Below are 23,431 nucleotides of genomic sequence, written 5' to 3'. Positions count from 1 at the left end.
GATCGACTCTACGGAACGTGTATTTCATTGCCAACGAGTCTGTCAAAGTCATTTTCCGACCATGTCTATCGTTTCATTATCAACGGGAGAGCCAACAGTCACCGCGGAAGATTTGAAGAGTATCAGTCAAGATGCCGGCTTCTCCATCCCGTCGGGAAACGTCAATGAAACCGAATTCCTGCTCTTCGCAAACAGCTTCGATGCCGTCTGCGAAACCGTCCTCAACCTCCCGGAATACCATGATCCGAGGTTGAAGCCGGCCACAGTCCAGGAAGGCGAGCGAAAGTATGAGCGACCCAGCAAGAAGGACAACCCGCTCAACGCCTGGTCGCATCGGACATCGCTGACATCAACCGATGCCAACGTATCAAATGGTCCACTGGCTGGCAGAACGGTCGCGTTCAAGGACAACGTGAGCGTAGCGGGACTCCCGTTAACTCTAGGCGGACACCCATCTCTCCTGAAAGGAGGGAAATATCCCATCAGTCCTATAGATGCGACAGTCGTTGGGCGTGTTCTCGGTGCTGGGGGATGCGTAAAGGGGACAGCGACATGCGAGAACCTGTCCATGTTTGCTTTGAGCTATACTTCGGATACGGGCGTGGTGCATAATGCGTGGATGCCTGGTTACGCCACTGGCGGGAGCTCGAGCGGTTGCGGTGCGCTGTTGAGTATTGGCGATGTGGAGGAGGCGAGGAAAAGTGATCAAGATTCAAGGCAGTATGCGCTTGGCGAAGGTGTAGATCTGGCTATCGGGGGAGATCAAGGGGGCTCCATCCGCTTGCCAGCGGCCTACTCTGGCATATACGGCTTGAAGGCGACGCATGGACTGATACCTTATACTGGTATTGCCAGCTTGAATCCTCTGATCGACCATGTAGGGCCCATGGCACGGACGGTAGACGACACCGCTTTATTACTTTCGGTACTGGCTGGTTACGATGGCATAGATTGCCGACCGACGCCAGAATGCCCGATGCCATCTCAAGTCCCCCAATACCACAACGACCTCCAAACCTGGATCGGTCAAAAGAAAGACGCAGGCGAATGGAACTCAACATCAGCAGCCAAAGGCCTCCGCATCGGCATCCTCACAGAATCATTCTCCGTCGCCGGACTAGACCCCAGCATATCATCCACAGTCAGAACAGCAGCCGAACGCTTCGAAGCCCTCGGGGCCGACGTCAAAGAAATCTCCATCCCACTCCACAAGCATGGCGCCTCCATCTGGACCGTGGCCGCGCGCCCTGCAATGCCGTCAGGCGTCGCCAACAACCCCCCTGACACCCTCTCCTTCCCTATGCCGCATCTGGATCCTGAGCCAGTAGGACAGCACTATTTCACCACTCTCTCCAACCGCAATCCAGCGGCTGTCAACGTGCTGATGAACGCTGCGCATCAGCAGCAGAGATATGGGCCTGCGCTGCACAGGAAAGCTTACATGCACGTCTACGAGCTACGCGCGGCCTACGACAAAGCGCTAGAGGACGTAGATGTCCTCCTCACACCTCTCAATCCGACAGTCGGACCAAAACACCCATCCGGATCGATCAAGACAGAGCAGAATCCTAAAGGTCTCAGCGAGCGGATGATGGATCTCTTCGAACCCGCCATCGGGAACACGCTCAACACGTCGCCGTTCAACGTTACCGGACATCCTGCTATGAGTATGCCGGTGGGCTGGGGACAGGTGAAGGATGGGGAGGGGAGGCTCCCTGTGGGTATGCAGGTTGTTGCTAAGCGCTGGGATGAGGCGAGTATCTTTATGGCAGCGAAGGCGTGGGAGATGGGTGTCTCGTGGACGGGGTCTTAGAGGATTAGATTGACTTCCATCCAAGGGTCGCGAGACACGTTCAACTACACCTCGTTAAGAGTTTTGCCACACACTGGATTTCACCTTGGTCGACCCCTTCTCTCCGAGCCTGTGCTCGCCATTCCCGCCCCATCTCACACAAACAGCACACCCCTCCACTACTCCCCCTCCCCCTCAGACTCATAACTATCAAGACTCTTAAACTCCTCCTTCTCCAGCATCCGACAATTCACCGCCACCCGTGGCTCCGTATCGCCCACCACCGAATAATGCGTCATACAGCCGCACTTCTTGCAACGATTAAAGCTCAGCTTCTTCTCGTTCCATATATACCCCTCCATGGCATCGCCGTCAACTTCAACCTTGACTTCGTCGGGCTTGTAGTACGCCCAGCGGGCGCCGTAGCGCCGGCAGATGGAGCAGAGGCATTCGAGGGCGGGTTCGCGGAGGGGTGGGAAGGTGAGGCGGATGGCTTTGCAGTGGCAGGTTATGCTTGAGGGGGCTTGGTGTGGGGTCGCCATTGGAGGAGATATGGCTTGGCTTGGTCGTTGATGAGCTGGGCGTCGATCGGTTTCGTTGCGCGGTCTGACTGGAAAGATGACTCGACTTCAAAAGACTCCGAGGGAACTTGTGCTTGCGGAGATGTTCTGTTGGACGAAGCGATGCAACAGTCTTTCGAGACACGAACGTGAAGCAGTATTTGTACTTATGTCCGCTGCGAATGCGGGACGCCACTTAGGCAACATAACCGATCTTATCAGGACAACAAGTCAAGCACGCGTCGAGCTGGATACGCGTAGAGCACCTTCCTAAACGGAGACACACCTTTGGGAGCAGACGAGACGGGAGTTTTAACTTCTTCGATTTAAATACTTCTCTTCATGGTTCGAGATGAAGTGATACTGCCAACCACCACGCAACCGACCAGATATCATGAGCCCTTTGCAGGAGCCGTCTCACTCCATAACGTGGTATAATCCACCATCGTAAGGTAAACCACAAGAAACCTTCCAACCCAACTCCAAACATCCTCCCACACTCATGAGTAAAACCAATACTCCGCCGCATACTTATAACTCAACACAGCATCCCCACTGCTGCAACCCTGCGGATCAGGAGCGCCACCAGCAGTGTGGATGCGATAGACCTCCGACAGCCCCTGCGAGCGATTTGACCCATCTTCAGGGAGGAACAGCCAGTCCACCGCCCCAAAGCCGTTCTTGCCACCATCATACGCAGATTCCGGAGCGGTAACGTCTCCAATCTTTTGTGCTGACAGGAATGCTTGATCGTAGATGTCGAAGAACGGGACTCCAGCGCCATTGGGTTTGCCGAAGTAATGCTTGCCCAGTACATCGAAATCCATGAAGTTGACGGCCTCCTGGCAGCTATCGTCACTCAGGTCCTGGGATGCTTGACACGCTTCGCGGTTGTACGCTTTGAGGTACTGCCGGCTCAGCTTCGATGTCTTGGGGTTCCCGCAGTCGCGCAGGTAGTCGGTAACGTCAAACAGAGTGGCGATGGCGCCGATGCTTTTGGGTGTTGATGTCGTGCTGGCGCAGCTGTAGTTTTGGAGGCCCACGCCGAGGCCGATGTATTGGAGGGTTGCATTGTTATTTGCTGGGAGGGCTTGCGTGGGTTGTCTTGATTGTAGTTGGTTGACGGTCATTTGCTGGAGGCCTTTGAATCTGCGGTTGCATTGTTGGTCTGGGGGGATGCAGTAGGCGGAAGTGAGGAGTGCGCTGAGGGCGAGGAGGGAAGCTATCCGGAGGACCATTGTGTTGGATGTGATGGAGAGGGTTTGTGTTGTGGCAAGAGGTAAGGAGGACGAGGGTGGGAAAGGTGAGATAGATGAGACGTCTATAACTGAGAAGAGGCACGAGACCTTATATTAAAGCAGCACTTACCTGCCTCCATCTGGCGTAGACCCAAAACAGTCTTCTAGGTTCTGCGAACTAAGAACCCGGCATTAACCTCAGGCGTATTCTCTGCAACCGTGCCGCCCGCCGCGGTGAGAGAGCCGCGAGGCGCATGCTTGTTCTACGCCGTATGCAAAAATGGACGTCGAAGACAGAACAACCTTGACAAGGTTCGGCTTCAGGACCATGCTCGCCGCGCCAACCCTGCTCGTGAGGATGGGATACTGCCTATAGCGGCTAAAGATGAGCGTGTGTAGGGGCGAGAGACGACTAAACGCCCAGAAGAAGGTATTTTGGGACCACGAGGTGGATGTCGACTGAACTGCTTCTGGACGTTGTGGAACACGAGCACTTCCAGAAGGGATCTGCCCTGCCGCCGTGGAGGTGGGCGTGGAGATTGGGGCAGACCTGCGCATGCGCCGCAGAGAGGCTGGTCGAGGATGGTAAGCGCTGGGTGGTTGGTGGTTGGCTTGACGGTGCTGGCTGCTGTCCAGAGAGGGCGGTACCAGCCACCGTCGCCGCCTTCTTCTGCCTCCACCAACACACAGCGAGGAGTGTCGTGCGGCGTGCCATCGAAGAGGGCAATCAACATGGCGAACTTGTCCAGATTTCAGGACAAGGCGATGGATCCGGGAAACGCTTCCGTAGAAGCCGTGTCTAGCCCAACTCGAAATGCTGTTAATTATATCCCAGGTGGAGAGTATCTCGAGCTAATTATGCTAGAGATGGAGTCAAAAAGACAGCTAAATTTGGACATCCCCTTGCCTACCTCCAGGATCTGGGTTCTCAGACCTCGAGATACTGGAGCTGGTCTCCACACGAACGACAATCGTAGAATACAGGAATGGAGTTCTCGGACTACATTATCCAGAATCTGGAGTGGCAATCGGGACGTACAGCGAAGGATCATGTGCCCCGAGACTGCGCGGTTCTTTACTGGGTTGTAAGATCTCAGATACGGGTCTCCGAGATGCCAGAGACGATGCCTCTCGCACATGCACGTATGGCTTGCAATCAGACGTACGAGGGGCTCAGTGATCGGTGAGATCGTGTTACTGGAGAGCTCTCAGAAGGGGCCCAACAGCCATCCGCACTCTTTCAGCTGAGACGGCAGAGGACATGGTGTTTCAAGACTGTTTACCGGCAGAAAAGGCAGGCGAGCTTCATCACGCTCCTGCCGAGAACCGCCCAGCAGACCATCGCTGGCTCAAGAGTCCATGCAGTCGGCCCACCACCTTGTCCGCTTCCTGCTCCCTGGCCCAGTACTCTCGTCCGGCCCTGGAGCATCCTGCGCATCATCCTCCTTCAATACCACCAGCCTCCAGAAGCCGTAGCCGGAGAAGACGATCCGAAGGAAGATATAGGTGCCACGGAAGACGATGTAGAAGCCGTCGATGTTGTCAGCTTTCTCACCACTGAGCCATCTAAGCACGAGTGCTGTTCCAGCTACCACTTCTTCCCTGCTGTGCCCGATGGATTCCCAGAAAGTGTCGAAGATGAGGGTGAGGAGGACAGTGGCATACTGTTGTCGATGCTGAACACGCTCAGTACGACTGATTCTGCTGCAAATAATGCTTACGTACCATTTCGGTGAACTTCAAGCAGGGTTAAAGGAATCGTCGTGTGCAATTGATCGGCGCAGAATTCTAGGAACAAAGAGATCCAATTCATCGAGTTGAAGTTCGTAAGGTCTCCTCGCGGCACAGTCAGAGCGGCAGGTGCACGGCGCTTAACTGGATGTTGAACCAACTTAAAAGCGCAATCTGTGGGCCAGACTGCTGTGCCTTCACGCAGGCCTGTCGTATCCAAAGACGTGCCTATTTGAGCCCTTCGGTGTTGGTGTTGTTTGATGGCGCAAGTTCAACCAGCAAAGAACTTCCAGGCATATCCGCATAACGCCTCCAACACGTCTGCCACAGCCTGAGCAGTGTGATGGCCCGAGAAGAGAAAGCCACAGTCCAACAATGCCGCCACAACGTGCTGGATCTGACTTATCGAGGGTATCTTACCGGACGATCACACCTGGCAGAGATGGCCAACCATTGCCAAACCAGGTCTGATCAGGGTGTCCGTGGTATCTATGCCAAAACCCTGTGCCGCGCACTTATGTACTTGCTGAGAGTGCGACACCCTGTGCCCGCGAGTCCTCCTATAAAGGATACGGGAGTCTGAGCGTTCCTCTCACGCAATATCCAACTCACTAGTCGATCTGCGGCCATGGTTACAACACATACGCAGCCTTTGGCTTCAACTTGCCAAGAACATGACACGCTGAGGTAACCTCAGAGCACTGGCCTTTATATGCCGCAACGAGTGTCTTCGGGCTTGAGTCTTCCTGGTATGCTTCACCAGTCTTGCAGCGTGAGAACAAAACCGCTGGCGCAAGGCTGGGACTCTTGGAGCCTTCGCAATGGACGCCACAATGGTAGGATGCCGCAGATGTCTGTGTCTGCCACACCAAGATCATGCTGTCAACTTTGCTTCGCGGACAGCCGCTCAGGTAGGCCGTTCCGACTCTGCCAGCAAAAGTTGTAGCATCACGTGCGTGACAATGCTACAATGAGACAAAGCTGCCTTGTTCCCACACAAGTCATTCAGGTGAACAAAGGCATCCATGACGACATCCCAGAATCCACTGACACCAAGTACGAAATCTTCTTTATACCACATAATGCTCACAATGAACAAAGATTCAAATTAGAGCCAAGTCTGCTGCCATATACCCTCAGCCTTCCTTCCTCCTTCCCAATTTCATCATTCTTACGCTTCTTACGGTTTCTTCCCTTCCGGCATCCATTTCCTTCATCAACATCTGCAGGACAGATCTCAGTTTCCTTTTCTCATCATTTGACGAAATCACGACTCACGATCTTCCCCCACAATGCCTCGCAGTCGTTCGAACAGTCCCGACTCTGGGTACGGAAGTGATAATAGTAACGGACGTGGTCGACAGAACAACGGTCGTCAAAGTCAGTCTGGAAACAGAGGCAACCGCCGTGTCCATTTTGAGCCGAACTCTGCTGACAATATGCATGTAGATGCTAACAACGGCGTACCGGTCAACAACCAGCCCGATCACCGGCGTGGCTGCTTTCACTGCGGCCAGGCAGGCCATACTTCAAGAGGCTGCCAACTTCGAAACCAGCATCTTCAATACAACCAAAATCAGAATAACAACCAGCAGAATCAGAACAACAACCAGAACAACAACAACCAGAACAACAATCAGAACAACGGTCCCAACAACGGTCCCCAGCAGCAGAACCGTCCAACCTGCACATACTGTGGCCTCAATGGCCACGCCCAGCCCCAATGCCGTCGTGATCCTTCCAATCAGCATAATCGGAACAACAAAAATGGCCATAACCATAACAACAACCAGGCAGTTGTCGTCCCCCAAGCCCCCGCAAACCATGCCACAGCCCAAAGATCGAACCTCAGCGGCGGCCTCCCCATGGCCGGCTGGACCTTCGCCACCGCCATCCCCACCGTCCGCCCCAACGCCCACTACTGCGCCTCCTGCAACACCACCGCCCACTACGAGCGCAACTGCCCGTTCCCGGGAAACTGCTTCCGCGTGCAACGCTCCGTCATGACGTGCTGGAAGTGTGGCTACCGCGGACACACGGGGGATGAATGCCAGAACCCCGAGCCCGTGGAGTATAGCAAGCGCTGTGGGGTGTGTCGGGCGCAGGGGCATCGGACGGAGCAGTGTGGGAATGTCGTGCAGCAGCGAATGTGTGATGCTATGGTCACAGGCCAGGGGGTTGGGCAGAATAGGTTTCGGTGGGGGGATGTGGCGATGAGTGGGACGGCGCAGCAAGGGCAACAGGTGCCGCAGCAGCAGATGCCTGCGTTCCCTGTCCACCAAGCCTCTACGCCACTGCAGACCCCTCCAGCTGCTAACGCCGCAGCGAACGCCTCACCAGCCCACCTCACCGCCCTCCGCCAAAAAGCCCAACGCTCCGCTATGCTCTACCACCTCCGCAACTACAACCTTTTCATCGCCAACCACAGCTCGGAGATCCAGTCCACGCTCCTCAACCAACGTACCTGGATGCTGCTAAGCGCCAAAATCGCGCAAGGGTACCAGTTCTGGCGGGATCCCCGAGCGATGCACGCGATTGCTACGGGAAAGAAACCTTGCTGCTACACGTGCCGGCAGGAGGGTGTGATTCTTGATGGGCAGATGTGTGGGGTGGGCGGGAAAGATGCGTTGGACGTGGAGGACTTCGCGGAGTGGGGGGTCTTTGTGATGTTTGGGTGTAAGTGTTGCAATGGGGGGTTTGATTATCGGTGAGTTTGGTGCAAGGTAAGTGGTGAGGCGAGGTGAGTGAAGAGGTAAGTGAGTGAGGTGTCTTCTGGTTTAATGTTTGGGCGGTGACAGAGGTAAGTGGAGGAGGTATGTGGAGGAGGTAAGTCGTGCTTTTCGTCTTCTGATAGCGTTTCGTATACCCCCTATATCAGCTGCCTCTGGAAGGCAGATTTATCAGCCCTTGATCTTTCGACTGCTGGGCGGAGTCTCGATTACCATAATACCTGTGGTGTTGTTCGGATCTGAGATTCAGTTCTTGAACTCGCATGCGCAGTAGCGTACACAACATCAATTCAAATGATTGCACAAGAGGGGAGGTCTTCCTGTCAGGCTTAGGGCCTCTGGTTTATACTACACGCTGAGAAGTCAACCGAGTCACTCTGAAACGCTCACAATTCCAAACGCCGCGCTCAAAAATCGTAACCGTATCTGTACACTCTTCCATTGTCTCACCACTTCGGGCTTTCCGGGAAAGGAGGGTCATATCTCGATCTCCCGATCCTTCCTCATCCCCTCAAACACGGCTTCCAATCCGCCTTCTCGTAACCGCGTCAGCACAACTCCCATGCCCTTCTGTGCTTTCGGCTGGCTGCGCTCTGTACGCTGCAGGCTGATGGCTTCGATAGCGGAACGCACTGCGCCAGAGCTCCACGTAGAAAACCACCCTCCTCTTGCTGGCGCCTCGTCTGCCTCATTTCCGCTGGCAGCCTCCCCGTCCATCTCGCTTGTTCTCCCCTCCCCCCCTATTACGGAAGTCGCAGTCGCCTGCTCGCCCCACCGTGCCCTTCGCTTCCTAAGCTGCTCTCCGATGCGCGACTTCAGCGTCACTGTGATGGCGACGTTGGTTTGCTCGGATTCCCTTCCTTCGCCGCCGTCGAGTGATAATGAGGTTGCCCCCGGCCGCGAATAAGTCTGCCGCTCAATCACACTCAACACATTCCTCCAGTCCAAATTCCGACTCTCCGTCTCCATCCACCCTTCCCTCACATCGACCACGCTCCTCTCCAAAATAAAGCTCTGCGTGCTGCCATCCTCGCCTGCACCTTGCGTACTGCTCTTTGGCAATAATCTTACCACGGCTGGAGGTAATCGAGATCGTTTGAGATGCAGACGGACAGTGGTAAGGCGCTGAGTCTCGGGATCGTAGTGGCGGGAGATGGTATCGGTGGAGGCGACGTGGCGGGAGTAGGGGTTGGGGTAGCGGAGGAAGTAGGCGAGGGAGACCGTGGGGAAGGGGTGGTCGTAGGTGTAGGCTGTGGAGTAGAACTTGACCATGGTTGATTGATTACCAGAGTGTTGGTTGGTGGATGTCAAGCGTTGGTTGGTCTGGATGCTACCGGAGTAGTTGTTGGGTGGGGAGATGGTGAGGCATCACAGGCTGGTTGGATCTGAAGTCGACGACGGTATGCAGTGATACTGATGTTGAAGCAGAAGGAGTTGTTGTAGGTCTGACGAATGTTCTCGCAAGGAGGAACAGAGCGCACGTGCTGATGGCGTTTCTTCCCCGCATTCTGCGTGGATGCGGCCTAGCGTGCTCGAATCGGACAGCGTCTCGCTCCGGCTTCCGCGAAGCTTGAAAGAAAGAGCCATTGACTCTAGTCATTGTTCGAGAACTCCCAGCTTGACACATATACCACCTTTTGGACGACCTGCTGGGAACGGAACGATTAGAAGAAGGAGCTACTAGGCATACAAATTATGGCATCCGCCGAGGAGGCACTCGGTGTAGCGCCGGAAGTCAATACAACAGCTGAAGCAACGAAAACAGTCACACAACAGATCGATCCATACAATGTCGCAGGCGAGGTGGACGAGACAGGCGCAGTCAAGGCGATCGACTATGAGCGGCTAATAGAGAACTTCGGTGTACAGCCTCTCACACAACAACACCTCGACCGCTTCGAGAAGGTGACCGGGAAACCAGCACACCGTTTAATGCGCCGGAAACTGTTCTTCGCACACCGAGACTTCGACAAGATCCTCGACTTCTACGAGAAGTATGGCAGCTTCATGTTATATACCGGGAGAGGGCCAAGTAGTGGGAGTATGCATCTCGGCCACACCGTTCCCTTCCTCTTCACCAAGGAGCTGCAAGAACTGTTCGATGTGCCGTTGGTGATTATGTTGACTGACGACGAGAAATACCTCTTCACCCGGAACAAGAATGACGGTGTGCAGAAGCCAGGCTCTGCTCTTGAAGACTTCCTGCAGTACTCCCACGACAACATCAAGGACATCATCGCGCTGGGCTTCGATCCGGCCAAGACCTTCATCTACACCGACTACGAATACCTCGGGGGCCACTTCTACTGGAATACTTCAGAGTTTGAGTCCCTCGTCACCTTCAACCAGGCGTCAGGAGCTTTCGGCTGGAATGGTAGCACCAACATTGGTCTCGTCTCGTACGGCGCCAAACAGTGTGTCGCTGCTTTTCCATCCTCCTACCCCGAGCTTTACGGATACTCAGACTACCGGCCGCCACAATTTGAACCCACTGCGAAACGCCGCTACAAGCCGCTCGCATCCATCCCAACTCTGATACCCTGCGCTATCGACCAAGAACCCTACTTCCGCGTCCTTCGAGAACGATGCGAGCGCATGACCGACCCACATCCAAAGACCAGCCTCATCCTCTCGCAATTTCTCACCGCACTCCAAGGCCCAGGCGGCAAGATGAGCGCTTCCAATCCCAACTCCGCGATCTTCATGTCCGACACTCCCAACCAGATCAAGAACAAAATCAACAAGCACGCCTTTTCCGGCGGTCGAGAATCGCTGGAGGAGCACAGGAAACTTGGTGGGAATCCCGATGTGGACGTCGCATACACGTATCTCTCGTACTTCCTTGAATCAGACGATGAGTTGGCAGATCTGGCGAAGCGATACCGGAGCGGCGAGCTGTTGACTGGAGAGATGAAGTCGAGATGTATCAGCGAGTTGCAAGGGTTCATAGGCGAATTTCAGAAGCGGAGAGAAGAGGTGACGGATGAGGTGATGAGGAAATTCACCACTCCGCGGAAGCTCGTGTTTGGCGGGAACCCGAATCATGGTGGAAAGGCTTCGGATCAGGTGCCTGGGGTGTTTGGTAATGCCGGGCAGAAGGCGAATGACAGTGCTGCAGAGGGAGACAAGGCGGCCCCTGGCGGCAAGGATGGCAGGGGCACAAAGGGGGAGAGAAAGGCTGCGAAGCTGGCGGAGAAGAAGGCGGAGAAGCTGGCTCTGAGGCCGAAGAAGGAGGATGGGGAGGGAGGATCATGAAGTGCTGTGTGTTGTTTGAAGCGTTCTAGCGTTTGTTTCCTGGTTGCATCATAGTAAGGGGCACAGCCGCTGCGACGATGCTATGACGACTGATCAAAACGCCTTTTGCGAACTTTCCTTACTACCAGATGCCCAAGGCAGATGCTATGTCTGTGCGCATTGTCAATCCATCATCTTCGTAGCATGTGAAGATCGATGTCACGTGCACTTCCAGCAGTTTTCTTGGAGCTGAGCTCTGATTGGCCGAAGTCGCTGCAGGCACGTAAACTGGCCCGCGTCGTGCTTGCATTTCAGAACAGCAAACTCTCGTCACCCCCCACACACCTCTTCCTCCTTCCTCTACACCACCCCTTCACGCGCCGACGTGGTCGTTCATCACCAACACACTTCGAACCATCACCACGACCACTGCACGCGTCGGGGCAGCAAGGATACTGCTTCAAGAATTGTTTCACCCAGGTCATATCAGCCTGACGCCGAGCTTGAGGCCATACCGCGAAGGCGCCAGCAGCGCGCCCTTCTGATCTTCCATACACCACTTCACACACTTCATTCACACACCCAACATGGACAGAGCACAGATCCTAGGCGCCGGCGATGGCGCGCCGCCAGACGTCCCCATGGTCGACACCCCCGACTACACCGACTCGGAATCACAAGCCACCGGCACCCGCGCAAGCAGCGTGGCTCCCAACGGCGAAGCATCAGCGGTAGATGGCCGCAAGAAGCGATGGGAGGGCAACCAGCTTCGGAAGAGCATGTTTGGCAAGAAGCACGACCGCCTGGGCGACAGCAAGGAGGACGATTCGATCAAGCGTTTCCGCTACCTACTCGGCTTGACGGACCTCTTCCGCCACTTCATTGACAGCAATCCGGATCCGAAGATTCGTGGCATTATGGACGAGATCGATCGGCAGGATCAGGCAGAAGAGGAGGGCAGGTCGGCCGGTAACAAGCGCAAGGGAGGTGCAGCAGGGCAGAGGAGGAGACGCACTGAGAAGGAAGAGGATGCGGAGCTGCTGCGGCAGGGCAAGCAGGATGGCAAGGCTGAGCACACCATCTTCCGCGAGAGCCCGACGTTCATTGAAGGCGGAGAGATGAGGGATTATCAGGTCGCTGGTTTGAACTGGCTCATCAGTCTGCACGAGAATGGTATTAGTGGTATCCTCGCAGATGAGATGGGCCTGGGGAAGACGCTGCAGACCATCGCGTTCCTGGGGTACTTGCGGTTTGTAGCGGGGATCAGCGGACCTCATCTCGTGGTTGTGCCCAAGTCGACGCTCGACAACTGGAAGCGCGAGTTCGGCCGCTGGATCCCGGAGATCAACGTGCTTGTTCTGCAAGGTGCGAAGGAGGAGCGCCACGAGCTCATCAACGACCGCCTGATCGATGAGAAGTTTGACGTTTGCATCACCTCCTACGAGATGATCCTGCGTGAAAAGTCACATCTGAAGAAGTTTGCCTGGGAATACATCATCATCGACGAGGCTCACCGCATCAAGAACGAGGAGTCTTCACTGGCACAGATCATCCGCATCTTCAACTCCCGCAACCGGCTTCTGATTACTGGCACACCTCTTCAGAACAACCTCCACGAGCTTTGGGCTCTGCTGAACTTCCTCCTACCAGATGTCTTCGGCGATTCGGAAGCCTTCGATTCGTGGTTCAAGAATCAGGATGCGGACCAAGACACAGTTGTGCAGCAGCTTCACCGTGTGCTCCGTCCTTTCCTGCTCCGCCGTGTCAAGGCCGACGTCGAGAAGAGCTTGCTACCAAAGAAGGAAGTCAACTTGTACGTTGGCATGAGCGACATGCAGATCAAGTGGTACAAGAACATTCTCGAGAAGGATATTGATGCTGTGAACGGCGCGGCTGGCAACAAGGAGAGCAAGACGCGACTGCTGAACATTGTCATGCAGCTGCGCAAGTGCTGCAACCACCCATACCTCTTCGACGGCGCAGAGCCTGGCCCACCTTACACCACCGACGAGCATCTGGTCGACAATGCGGCGAAGATGGTCATGCTCGACAAGCTGCTCAAGAAGATGATGGCGCAGGGGTCGAGGGTGCTTATCTTCTCGCAGATGAGCCGTGTTCTGGATATTCTGGAGGACTACAGCGTCATGCGAGGCTTCCAGTACTGCAGGATCGATGGTTCAACAGCGCATGAGGATCGTATCGCGGCGATCGATGAGTACAACAAGGAGGGCTCGGAGAAGTTCTTGTTCCTACTCACGACTCGTGCCGGTGGTCTGGGCATCAATCTGACTTCTGCTGATATTGTGGTTCTGTTCGACTCCGATTGGAACCCTCAGGCGGATCTGCAAGCCATGGACCGTGCTCATCGTATTGGCCAGACGAAGCAGGTGCATGTCTTCCGCTTTGTGACTGAGGAGGCCATCGAGGAGAAGGTTCTTGAGCGCGCTGCACAGAAGCTTCGTCTTGACCAGCTGGTCATCCAACAAGGTCGTGCTCAGCAACAGGCCAAGCAGGCTGCTTCGAAGGACGAGCTCCTTGGTATGATTCAGCACGGTGCTGAGAAGGTGTTCGAGCAGAACGAAGGCGGTGGCGTCTTCGGCAAGAAGGGTGGGGATATCACTGAGGACGACTTCGACCAGATCATGCGTCACGGCGAGGACAGGACCAAGGAGATGAACGCGAAGTACGAGAAGCTGGGTCTGGACGACCTACAAAAGTTCAGCTCTGACGCTACTGGCACCTACGAGTGGAATGGCGAGAACTTTGTCAATGCGAAGAAGAAGGAGATTGGCATGAGCTGGATCAATCCTTCGAAGCGTGAGCGCAAGGAGCAGAGCTACTCCATGGACAAGTACTACCGCACTGCTCTCTCGACCGGCGGCCCACGCCCCGACCCCAAGCCCAAGGTCCCTCGCGCCCCCAAGCAGCAGGCCATGCACGAATACCAGTTCTTCAACCCCCGCCTCGGCGACCTGCAGGAGAAAGAAACCGCCTGGTTCCGCAAGGAGAACGGCATCAAAGCCCCGCTTGCCGAGGGCGACGAAGAGAGCCTCGAGTCCCGCCTCGAAGACCAAGCGCTCGAGCAAAAGATGATCGACGAAGCCGAACCGCTGACCGAAACCGAGATCGCCGAAAAGGACACCCTCGCAGAAGAAGGCTTCGGCGACTGGAACAAGCGCGATTTCCAGCAGTTCATCAACGGCAGCGCCAAGTACGGCCGCCACAACCACGACTCCATCGCGCTCGAGGTCGATAGCAAGGACGTCGGCGAGGTGAAGACGTATGCCAAGGTGTTCTGGAAGCGGTACAAGGAGATTCCGAACTGGGAGAAGCACGTCTCGGCCATCAAGGAGGGCGAATCGCGCACCGCGCGGGTGAAGGAGCAGCGGGAGCTGTTGAAGAAGAAGTTGAAGATGTACCGTGTGCCGCTGCAGCAGCTGAAGCTGAGCTATACGGTGAGCACGACGAACAAGAAGGTCTACACCGAGGAGGAGGATCGATTCTTGCTGGTGATGCTGGATAAGTACGGCTTGGATTCTGAGGGGTTGTATGAGCGGATCCGAGACGACATTCGAGAGTCGCCGCTTTTCAGGTTCGACTGGTTCTTCTTAAGCCGGACGCCGCAGGAGTTGAGCAGGAGGTGTGCGACGCTGATTACGACGGTGACGAGGGAGATGGAGGGAGGTGCGGCGGGGAAGGAGAATAAGAGGGTGGTAGAGGAGGAAGATGAGGAAGAAGAGGAGAAGCCGGCGGTGAAGAAGGGGCGAGTCAGCGGTGGTGGTGCGAAGGTGAGTTGATTAGAACTCTGAGAGATGAGGGATAGTTGCTAACGCTGTGTTGCAGAACAAGGCCGTCAATGGTGTCAAGGGCACGCCTAATGGCAACTCGCGCGCTGCGAGCGTGGATACTGTCGACTCGGCGCCTGGTAGCAAGTCGAAGGCTAAAGGGCGGAAGAGGTAGATTTGATGTTGTGCCTTTTAGCTCAGTCAAGACGGTGGGCGAGGCGTCTTTGGTGCTCTGGCGACGGTGCGCGGAAGTTACTGCATGGCTATGCAAGCTCACTGGCTTCTACTGGGTGTCTGGGAGTTTGCTGGGTTCTTGTTCTGCATGAGCTATGGCGTCTGATGTTTACTGCGTGTTGTGTTTGAAGTCTGGTCTTTATACTCGCTCAGGAGGGAGCGTGGTGTAGCATAGCATAGAAGACAGCGAGTACCAATTGTGAGAAGTTTGCAATGATAACGTTCTGCACCCTCCGTCTCACGCGGACACTGTCAATACCACCTTACGCTAGCTGGCTTGTACGCCATTCGCCTCGTCTCCGGGACACGATCGACTGCCATCCGGCACCGTGAGACCTCCACCGCCTCGTCGTCGCCATGGAGAAGCTGTCCGGACATTGGCTATCGAACGACCACTCTGAGGCAGCATGAAGCACTATGAAGCGTCTCGAATCCTCTTCATGACTGTCTACCAGCCGCGAGAAGGTACCCAGACCAGAACACTTCTCCGTAACACGATAGAGTGTCACGGGGCGATACAAGACGTTCTCAACTCAGTTCAATCTTGGAGAAGGCATCTCATTTCGAACAAATGGCGCAGCATTCCAATTACTACACAATCCATCATGCAACATATGTCCAAGATCCAGTCCAATCATCAGCCCAAGAGTCCCCATATACTCGTTCAGATCATCACCTCGCCTCCTATAAAAGCCGGCATCATACGCCCAGAAACGCCATCGCTACTAAAAAGCAAACATCTTCACCCTCATTTATACAGCTCCTCCGTCCTCTCAGCCTCCGCCTCCGCCTCCCTCCTCCCCGCCTCCCCCTCAAACGAAAACTGCCTATGCAGCCCAAAATCCCTCTCCTCCTTCCCCCCCTCCCCCGTCCCCAACCCCGCACCACTCGCCCGCACAACATCACCCGCATCAACTTTACTAGGCGCCTCCCTTCCCGTCGCCTCGTGCGACATCGCCGCTACTTCACTCGGACTCGGCGGGTTCTCAACCCCATTGTAGACTTTTTCTCTGTGCGCCATGGCTTCCTTCTCGCTCATCTCGTGGCCGTCTTTTTCTTTCACCGTGGGCATGTCGCCCGCCATTTCGAAGACGTGCCGTTCTTTGCCGTCCGCTTCGTGGGAGTCGACGGGTGACAGAGGGGAGACGAGCGATGCGAGCGTGCCGGTGCCGGTGCCGTAGTGCGACACGCGCGAAGCCGTGCCAGTACCGCGGGACGATGAGTCGGTGGAGGAGTGCGTGCCGGTGCCTTCTTCTGGGCCGTCGGTGGAGGGGGAGTAGGCTTCGTTGTTCCAGCGTCCACTGACAAATGTGTGGCCTGAGAGGGCGTTAGGGGTGCGCGGGGAGCGAGTATCGCTTGGGCTGCTGGAGCCATCGCTGAGAGCGCCGGAGACGAAGGGGTTTTGTTCGCCTCCTGATTCGGATTCGGATTGAGCTGGAGGCTCGGAGCCTGGGAGCTCGGCTTTGGGGATGACGACGCTTTCGGTGCCGCGGCCGGGGGAGCTGGTGTCGTGATCGGAGGCGGTATCGCTGGCGGAGCCGAGCTTTTCGTTCTCGAGAGCCCGTTGTTTGGCAGCCTTGCTGCGGCGGCGGCGGAGCCAGATAGCGAGGAGGACAAGGATGACTACGAGGGCGATGACGCCGATGACTATGCCGGCGATGACACCCCCGGACAGACCGCTGCTTGAGCTGGAGTCGTCCGGCGAGCCTACGCCTGGGTAGGAGGATTCGTCTGACCGCATGGAGTATGCAGGTATGGTCACGAGGTTCTGATCTGAGCTGCCATCCCAGGCCCGCTGCGAGACGTTGAACTTCTGGCTCTCGTAATCGATAGCGATGTATGCTTCCTGGAAAAAAACCCGGCCCAGAGTGTATTGCGACTCACCACTCGCACGCCTGAGCGGGAAGTAGTACGTATCATCCGACAACTCCTGGTACGGCGACTTCGCAGTCAGGTCGAAGGCGGCATATGGTAGCTCGATGTTCACGACATCGCCTCCCTTGTTATCCACAGCCAGCTGGAATGTGATGCTAGCGTTGCGCGACACGAGCTGCCGATGAAGGGTGTTGTTAACCAGGTACAGCTCTGTCGCATTGTCGTACACAAGACCGAACTCGTACTCAAAGACGTAGCATGACTCGAGCGGCAACCATATCTGCGGGACAGTTGCGTCGAGATATACAGAGATTGCATTTGGCAGCAGCTCGGTAGCGACTGGTGACGAGTCGTCCCTAGAAGGCGTGTGAACAGACTGTAATGCGACCACAATGTCGCGGCTGTTGTCGGCCGCGAAGTTCCAGGTGAGGTCGTTCGCAAAAAACTTGGTCTTATCATATCCACCAAGCGTCAACGAACAGTAAGGGTTACTCGTGTTATCGTCCCGGTAATGTGCGCCAGCGGTGTATCCAAATGATATGCTAGGGATATGTTCTTGGTCTTTCAGAAGCGTCATATAGCTCGGTGCTCCAGTGGTGTCTTCGCTGAAGTTTGTTGGCTTCGGATTGATCCCAAGCACTCCAAGGTAGAAGTCATCAAGCGCGAAGCCAGCGACTGTAGTATTCCTCACAATTGGTACAGCTCCACCCAACTCTAGCACGTCGAACCCATAATAGCCGTTGCCATCATATCCAAGGTTCTGCAGTATCCTCAACTCGTACAGACCCTGCTCATCCCACGACCGCGACGCCGTTTGGTTGAATATGCCTCCTCTCGCCTGCGCGCATGCATCGTAATCGTCTGCCGCTTCGCATCCTTCTGGTATTACGGCCCATGTCTGATAGGCGTTCCATGAAACGAACGTCCGGATGTCTTGTCGAGGCGTGCCTACTTGAATTGCGAAGGAGGACCATGACCCGTCGATTCCATCCCATTGTTGGCTTGGTGGGATGGCTATCGGTCTTGGTGTCGATCCAGACCCATCATTTTGAGCGGCGACAGCATATGAGAAGGTCAATGCGAGGAGCGCAGCAGGTAACAGCCGCATTTGGTCCAGAAGCGAAGGCATGATGGTGGAAATGATTGTGGACTCAAGTCCGTGACTGATGATGGAACAGTCCGGATGGCCGGACTATCGCAGCGTCCAAGATACCGGCGCAAGACCTTCAGCTAGACATTACTGATACTTCGTAGTCGGATAACGAACGTCTGGTCCAAGAGAGCCTAACAACGTCCTCGCAACAGGACAACAGTACGTACGGACGACAGGTGGGTGAGGTGGTGCAATCGCCAAGCGGCAGACAACCCACGGCGGAGGATGACGAGCAGGGCCCTTGCAGATTCGGTTCTGCCAGTCAGATCCGGGTTTCCGCAAAGCGGCAGAGAGAGTTCCCGCTTCTGGACCTACGGGACCAGAGTAGGCTAGAACACGAGACAAGCGAGGCCACCCAGGCCTACCGTGGCACGAGAAGGGCCCTTAGACGCGTTGGAGCCAGTGGTGAAGATCGGATGGAGCAGACGCGTGCGTTGGGTGACACTGCAGCAGCACTTCTCGTATTCGACGGGTGGTTGCATGTGCAGCAGGTCTCGAGTTCTCAGCTGGACATCGTATCCTGGTCGTCAACATCTACATTATGGACGGCCGCGGACCATATGCAATCGAGGCAATTTCCTCGGGGTGCGGTACGTAACGATCCAGTGCTGTCTGTTATACGAGCGAAGTTGGTTGTTCGCTTCCAAGGCGAGATTCGCAGGCCAAGGCTCCTCGTCCCAACTCTTTCGCTCCTCCCGTCGTCTAATCGGCCCAGTAGACCACTCGACATGGCTTGGCCGTCGTCGGTATCCCGCCACGCTGGCAAACCAGCCGGCAAGCGGCAAGCCGTCTTGTCGTCAGCTAAGCGTTTCGTCATGGCCTTCTTCGCTATCCAGGCTATCTAGCTGACACCACCCTCTACCTGGAACGCAACACGTAAGGTGCAGCTAAGCAAAGGTGCATGGTGGCGGTATCGTATCTACGACCTAGAGATGCGAGTGGGAGAGTCTCGGCCACTGGCTCTCCATGTCCGCAGTGTAGCTTTCCCAGGTAGAGGGGGCGATTCGCAGGCAGTTGCATGTGATTCGATCCGCTTGTCTGCCAGTCTAATGCAGCCTTTCTTGCCAGGCTCTCATTCTCCGCAACCTAATTCGGGAGGCGTGGGCGGGCACAAGCACGACAAGATGTGCCACCACACACGAGAAGGGGGATCCCGAAACATTGGATGAACGATGCAAGGCACGGTAAATCGTCTAGAGGACCAACGAGTGCGGTGTAACCGTCGAGAAAGGGCGGGCAGAGGGTCGTTGATGAACAGTCAGGTCCGCTGTGTTCCTCGGGCAGAGCGGCGACCGGCGAACAGACGCGCGAGTATTTGCAGGGAAGTGATCCGAGGGCAAGGATGTTGCGCCTCTGCTGATCTCCCACCAACGCTCTGTCATCCACCTTGACCTCCTCTCCCTCTCCACCTGCTGCAAAGCCTCCTCCACCGTGCCCATTTGCGGTGACGCGCTCACCAAACTTTCTTTTCATCCTTTGCTGAGCGGCCACGTGCGTTGCGTCCCTCCAGTCTGGTCTTATCTGCCGCTCGCTGAATCACTGCACCGAAGGTTAGGCGTCCCCAGTATGCGGTTGTCCAGCTGAAGAGATTCTTCCGTTGCAACACCACCCACGCTCGCTTTTCATCGTCTTGGAACCGCAGCCACGATGCTTCTCGAGGCTGTGGCCGTCTTGGGCCTGGCAGTAAGCCCGTGTCTTGCACAGGTTCCATATCAGAATGGGACGGCGCCTGGTGTATATCCGCCTGGACAGTCCGGACCACCACAACCAGTACCGGAACCACCAAACTCGACGGTGCCGGCAGCATACAATAGCACATCGTCGACTAGCACAGCCTCGACCTCGAGTTCATCGAGTGTCACGGCCACCAGCTATGTGGACACCACCACCACCACCACCACCGCCTCGAACTCAAGTTCCTCGACTGTTTTAGCCACCGGCTATGTTTATACGACCACCACGACAACAGCTCAAGCCAGTATATCAAGCAGCTCGTCATCGGAGCTGCCGACACATTCGAGCAACTCATCATCAATATTGCCGACATACTCGAGCCGGCCTTACCACTACAACCCCTCCCCAGTTGGTCCTGGATCCGCTCCTGGCCACAATGCCTCGATTTTCCTTCCTACTGGCACCGCACCACACCGGCCCGTTGTCACCAAGACTGCCGACGCATGCACCGGACAGACACTCAACGTCCTTCAAGCCTCCCTCGACTGGTGGTACCAAAGAACGGTCTACAATGTCGTCTCGACGATTTCCCTCCAATTCAACAGGAACGACACGCAAGTCGGTTGGACAGCATTGCCAGCCACGACTCCCTTCGATCTGAACTCTGCACTCGCATCCGAAACCTGCGTGTCGTCTCAGACGTGGAATACGGTCTACAACATGAGCTTGTGGGATTACGACTGCGCGCCAGCTCCCACTCCAGTAGCCGCCGGCACGACAACTGTGGGACAGAAGGCGTACGCGTTGAACGCGACGACGGGCAGAGGCGCCCCTCCGGATGCCATCATTACTCCAGCGCCTGCCGCTATCACCGTGCCGCAGGCCACGGGTGCCTACTCAGCAGGTCAGGCGTTCGTGTTCTTCAGCAAGTATGAGATCGAGTCGAAGAGTTTGGCAAGATATGGCAATGGAAGTTACGGGTGCGCGGCTGTCACACAGACGTATGACATGGCTGAGCCCTTCTCGTTCGAATATACGGGTGACAATGTCAATGGCTCGTTATTGGTCGGAGCAGGTGTGACTGGAGACGTTAATCCAGCGTTCTTGGACGTGGTCAACGTCACAAAAGCAAAGGCAGGCTCCTGGGTCGCTGCGCCTACAGTCGCCATTGTCGTCCAGGATGTCGTGGTTGAGCAGGCTGTGCTCGCCTTATCGCGCGGTCCCAACTTCGGACCTCTCATGACCACCCAGTCGATCCTGCAGACACCTTCAGCAACTTTACCAGACTTCAGCACTCCGCCGATCCCGCCAACCCAGCCAGGCGGCAATCACCTCTCCCCTACGCCTGGCTTCACCGGCAGGATAGAGTCGACGCAGACGGAGCTGGATGTTCCAGCACCGCCTAAAACGCCTACACGCAAGCCTATTGAACCTACGCGCAAGCCCAACCCGCCAGAAGAGCCTAGTCCGCAGAATACCCCACGGCCTGGTAAGCCGACAGGTGGGAACAACCCGACGCAAGTTACCAACCCTACACAGGGAGGGAACCCAACTCAAGGTGGTGCCAATCCCACACAAGGCGGCGGCAACCCTACGCAAGGCGGCAGTCAGCCCGCCACCACCACCGACGGACTTGGTGGCTTCGGTCATGCCATTTCGATCATCTTCAGCGCGATTCGAGGGACGACTACCACCAATGCTCTCTCGGTGCTGGAGTCTGCTGAGAAGACTATTGCTACGACTAGCAATCCTACAGCAGCGGCTATCATGCACGGGGTTCATGGGCATCAGACGACGAGCAGGCCGGAGAGTACTGGCCCGGGAAGCCAAGAACCGGGTAATCAGGGACCGGGAAGTCAAGGGCCAGGGACCCAAGGGCCGGGAAATGGCAACCCGGGCAAACAAGGGCCCGGCAATCAAGACCCAGGGAGCCAAGGGCCAGGGAACCAAGGGCCAGGAAATGGCGACCCAGGCAAACAAGGGCCTGGCAATCAAGACCCTGGCAATCAAGGCCCTGGCAATCAAGGCCCTGGCAATCAAGGCCCTGGCAATCAAGGCCCTGGCAATCAAGGCCCAGGCAGTCAAGGTCCAGGAAGTCAAGGGCCTGGCAATCAAGGCCCTGGCAATCAAGGCCCAGGCAGTCAAGGTCCAGGAAGTCAGGGGCCTGGCAATCAAGGCCCTGGCAATCAAGGCCCAGGCAGTCAAGGTCCTGGAAATCAAGGTCCTGGAAACCAAGGTCCAGGAAGTCAGGGGCCCGGAGGTCAGAGCCCGGAGAATGGCAACCCTGGCAACTCCGGATTTCCTGGAGGCCTAGGCCCCATTGGAGAAGGCCAGCAGAATGGTGTGGGCAAGGGACCGAATGGCAAGCCTGTTATTGTCGTGGACGGCACAACGTTCACTGGCAACTCTCAGACACAATTCGTGCTTGGGCCTGGCGAGACGCTGACTCCTGGTGGTGTTGCTGAAGTGCATGGCACCACCGTGAGCTTAGCGCCTTCACTCGCTGCCGTGGTTGTCAACGACCGCACGTTCGACGCAGCTTCGGCACAGATCACCTCTCCGCCCTCGCTCACCATCGGCGGCGCAGTCTTCGCACCGGTCGGCGGAAGCACCTACAACATCAACGGTCAGCAATTGACACCTGGTGGCCAGATCACCGTAGATGGGACCACTATCTCCCTCGCCCCCAGTGCCGCTGCAGTCGTCGTCGACGGCACCACCCAAACCCTCAAAAACAATGCGGGCAGCATCACGGCCGCAGCGGCACCAGTGCTCACAATCGACGGAACAACAGCCACAGCCAATTCCGGCGGCACCTTCACCATTGCTGGCCAGACTCTCACCCCAGGAGGCGTTATCACCGTTGACGGCACGAAAGTCTCTCTAGCCGCTCCCGCTACAGCAGTCGTTATCGACGGCACGACCCAAGCCCTCAACAACAACGCAGGGAGCATTACAGCAGCCGCCCCTGTCATCACAGTCGACGGCACTACCGCAACAGCCAATGCTGGTGGCACCTTCACTATCGATGGCCAGACTCTCACCCCTGGCGGCGTCATTACCGTCGACGGCACGACAGTCTCTCTTGCGGCTCCGGCCACAGCAGTCGTTATCGATGGGACGACGCAAGCGCTCAACAACTACGCAGGGAGCATAACAGCAGCCGCCCCTGTCCTGACAATTGACGGCACCACCGCTACGGCGAACGCCGGCGGCACCTTTACGATCGCCGGCCAAACCCTCACACCCGGAGGCGTTATCACCGTTGACGGCACGACCGTCTCTCTCGCCGCTCCGGCGACCGCAGCCGTTATCGATGGGACGACGCAAGCGCTCAACAACGCCGGCAGCATAACAGCAGCCGCCCCTGTCCTGACAATTGACGGCACCACCGCTACGGCGAACGCCGGCGGCACCTTTACGATC

General features: G+C 56.3%; 8 protein-coding genes across 8 annotated transcripts; 4 read left to right on the top strand and 4 right to left on the bottom strand.

The window, feature by feature from the left end:
* Positions 1 to 61: 61 nt before the first annotated feature.
* LTR77_006723 (uncharacterized protein) lies at positions 62 to 1,813 on the top strand (the record flags this gene model as incomplete). The annotated part of the gene is made up of 1 exon (XM_064803964.1): positions 62 to 1,813. One exon carries the CDS (start codon positions 62 to 64, stop codon positions 1,811 to 1,813), a length of 1,752 nt encoding a protein of 583 aa, XP_064657765.1.
* A 1,039-nt stretch (positions 1,814 to 2,852) lies between these two features.
* Positions 2,853 to 3,590, bottom strand: LTR77_006722 (uncharacterized protein; the record flags this gene model as incomplete). Its single annotated transcript, XM_064803963.1, has 1 exon — positions 2,853 to 3,590. The coding sequence occupies one exon, from the start codon at positions 3,588 to 3,590 to the stop codon at positions 2,853 to 2,855; it is 738 nt and encodes a 245-aa protein (XP_064657764.1).
* A 1,349-nt stretch (positions 3,591 to 4,939) lies between these two features.
* LTR77_006721 (uncharacterized protein) lies at positions 4,940 to 5,318 on the bottom strand (the record flags this gene model as incomplete). The annotated part of the gene is made up of 2 exons (XM_064803962.1): positions 4,940 to 5,266; positions 5,316 to 5,318. The coding sequence occupies 2 exons, from the start codon at positions 5,316 to 5,318 to the stop codon at positions 4,940 to 4,942; spliced, it is 330 nt and encodes a 109-aa protein (XP_064657763.1).
* Positions 5,319 to 7,186: 1,868 nt separating this feature from the next.
* On the top strand, positions 7,187 to 8,324 carry ZCCHC3 (zinc finger protein; the record flags this gene model as incomplete). The annotated part of the gene is made up of 2 exons (XM_064803961.1): positions 7,187 to 7,997; positions 8,200 to 8,324. The coding sequence occupies 2 exons, from the start codon at positions 7,187 to 7,189 to the stop codon at positions 8,322 to 8,324; spliced, it is 936 nt and encodes a 311-aa protein (XP_064657762.1).
* Positions 8,325 to 8,527: 203 nt separating this feature from the next.
* On the bottom strand, positions 8,528 to 9,322 carry LTR77_006719 (uncharacterized protein; the record flags this gene model as incomplete). The annotated part of the gene is made up of 1 exon (XM_064803960.1): positions 8,528 to 9,322. The coding sequence occupies one exon, from the start codon at positions 9,320 to 9,322 to the stop codon at positions 8,528 to 8,530; it is 795 nt and encodes a 264-aa protein (XP_064657761.1).
* A 423-nt stretch (positions 9,323 to 9,745) lies between these two features.
* WRS1 (tryptophan--tRNA ligase) lies at positions 9,746 to 11,305 on the top strand (the record flags this gene model as incomplete). Its single annotated transcript, XM_064803959.1, has 1 exon — positions 9,746 to 11,305. The coding sequence occupies one exon, from the start codon at positions 9,746 to 9,748 to the stop codon at positions 11,303 to 11,305; it is 1,560 nt and encodes a 519-aa protein (XP_064657760.1).
* A 566-nt stretch (positions 11,306 to 11,871) lies between these two features.
* Positions 11,872 to 15,244, top strand: ISW2 (chromatin remodeling complex Adenosinetriphosphatase; the record flags this gene model as incomplete). Its single annotated transcript, XM_064803958.1, has 2 exons — positions 11,872 to 15,072; positions 15,128 to 15,244. 2 exons carry the CDS (start codon positions 11,872 to 11,874, stop codon positions 15,242 to 15,244), a joined length of 3,318 nt encoding a protein of 1,105 aa, XP_064657759.1.
* Positions 15,245 to 16,051: 807 nt separating this feature from the next.
* Positions 16,052 to 18,307, bottom strand: LTR77_006716 (uncharacterized protein; the record flags this gene model as incomplete). Its single annotated transcript, XM_064803957.1, has 2 exons — positions 16,052 to 17,534; positions 17,556 to 18,307. 2 exons carry the CDS (start codon positions 18,305 to 18,307, stop codon positions 16,052 to 16,054), a joined length of 2,235 nt encoding a protein of 744 aa, XP_064657758.1.
* Between the last annotated feature and the right edge of the window lie 5,124 nt (positions 18,308 to 23,431).

Source organism: Saxophila tyrrhenica (assembly GCF_035928015.1).
Source record: "Saxophila tyrrhenica strain CCFEE 5935 chromosome Unknown scaffold_10, whole genome shotgun sequence".
Classification (NCBI taxonomy): domain Eukaryota; kingdom Fungi; phylum Ascomycota; class Dothideomycetes; order Mycosphaerellales; family Extremaceae; genus Saxophila; species Saxophila tyrrhenica.
The sequence above is the reverse complement of the archived record's forward strand: the minus strand, read 5'-3'. Positions and strand labels throughout refer to the sequence as shown.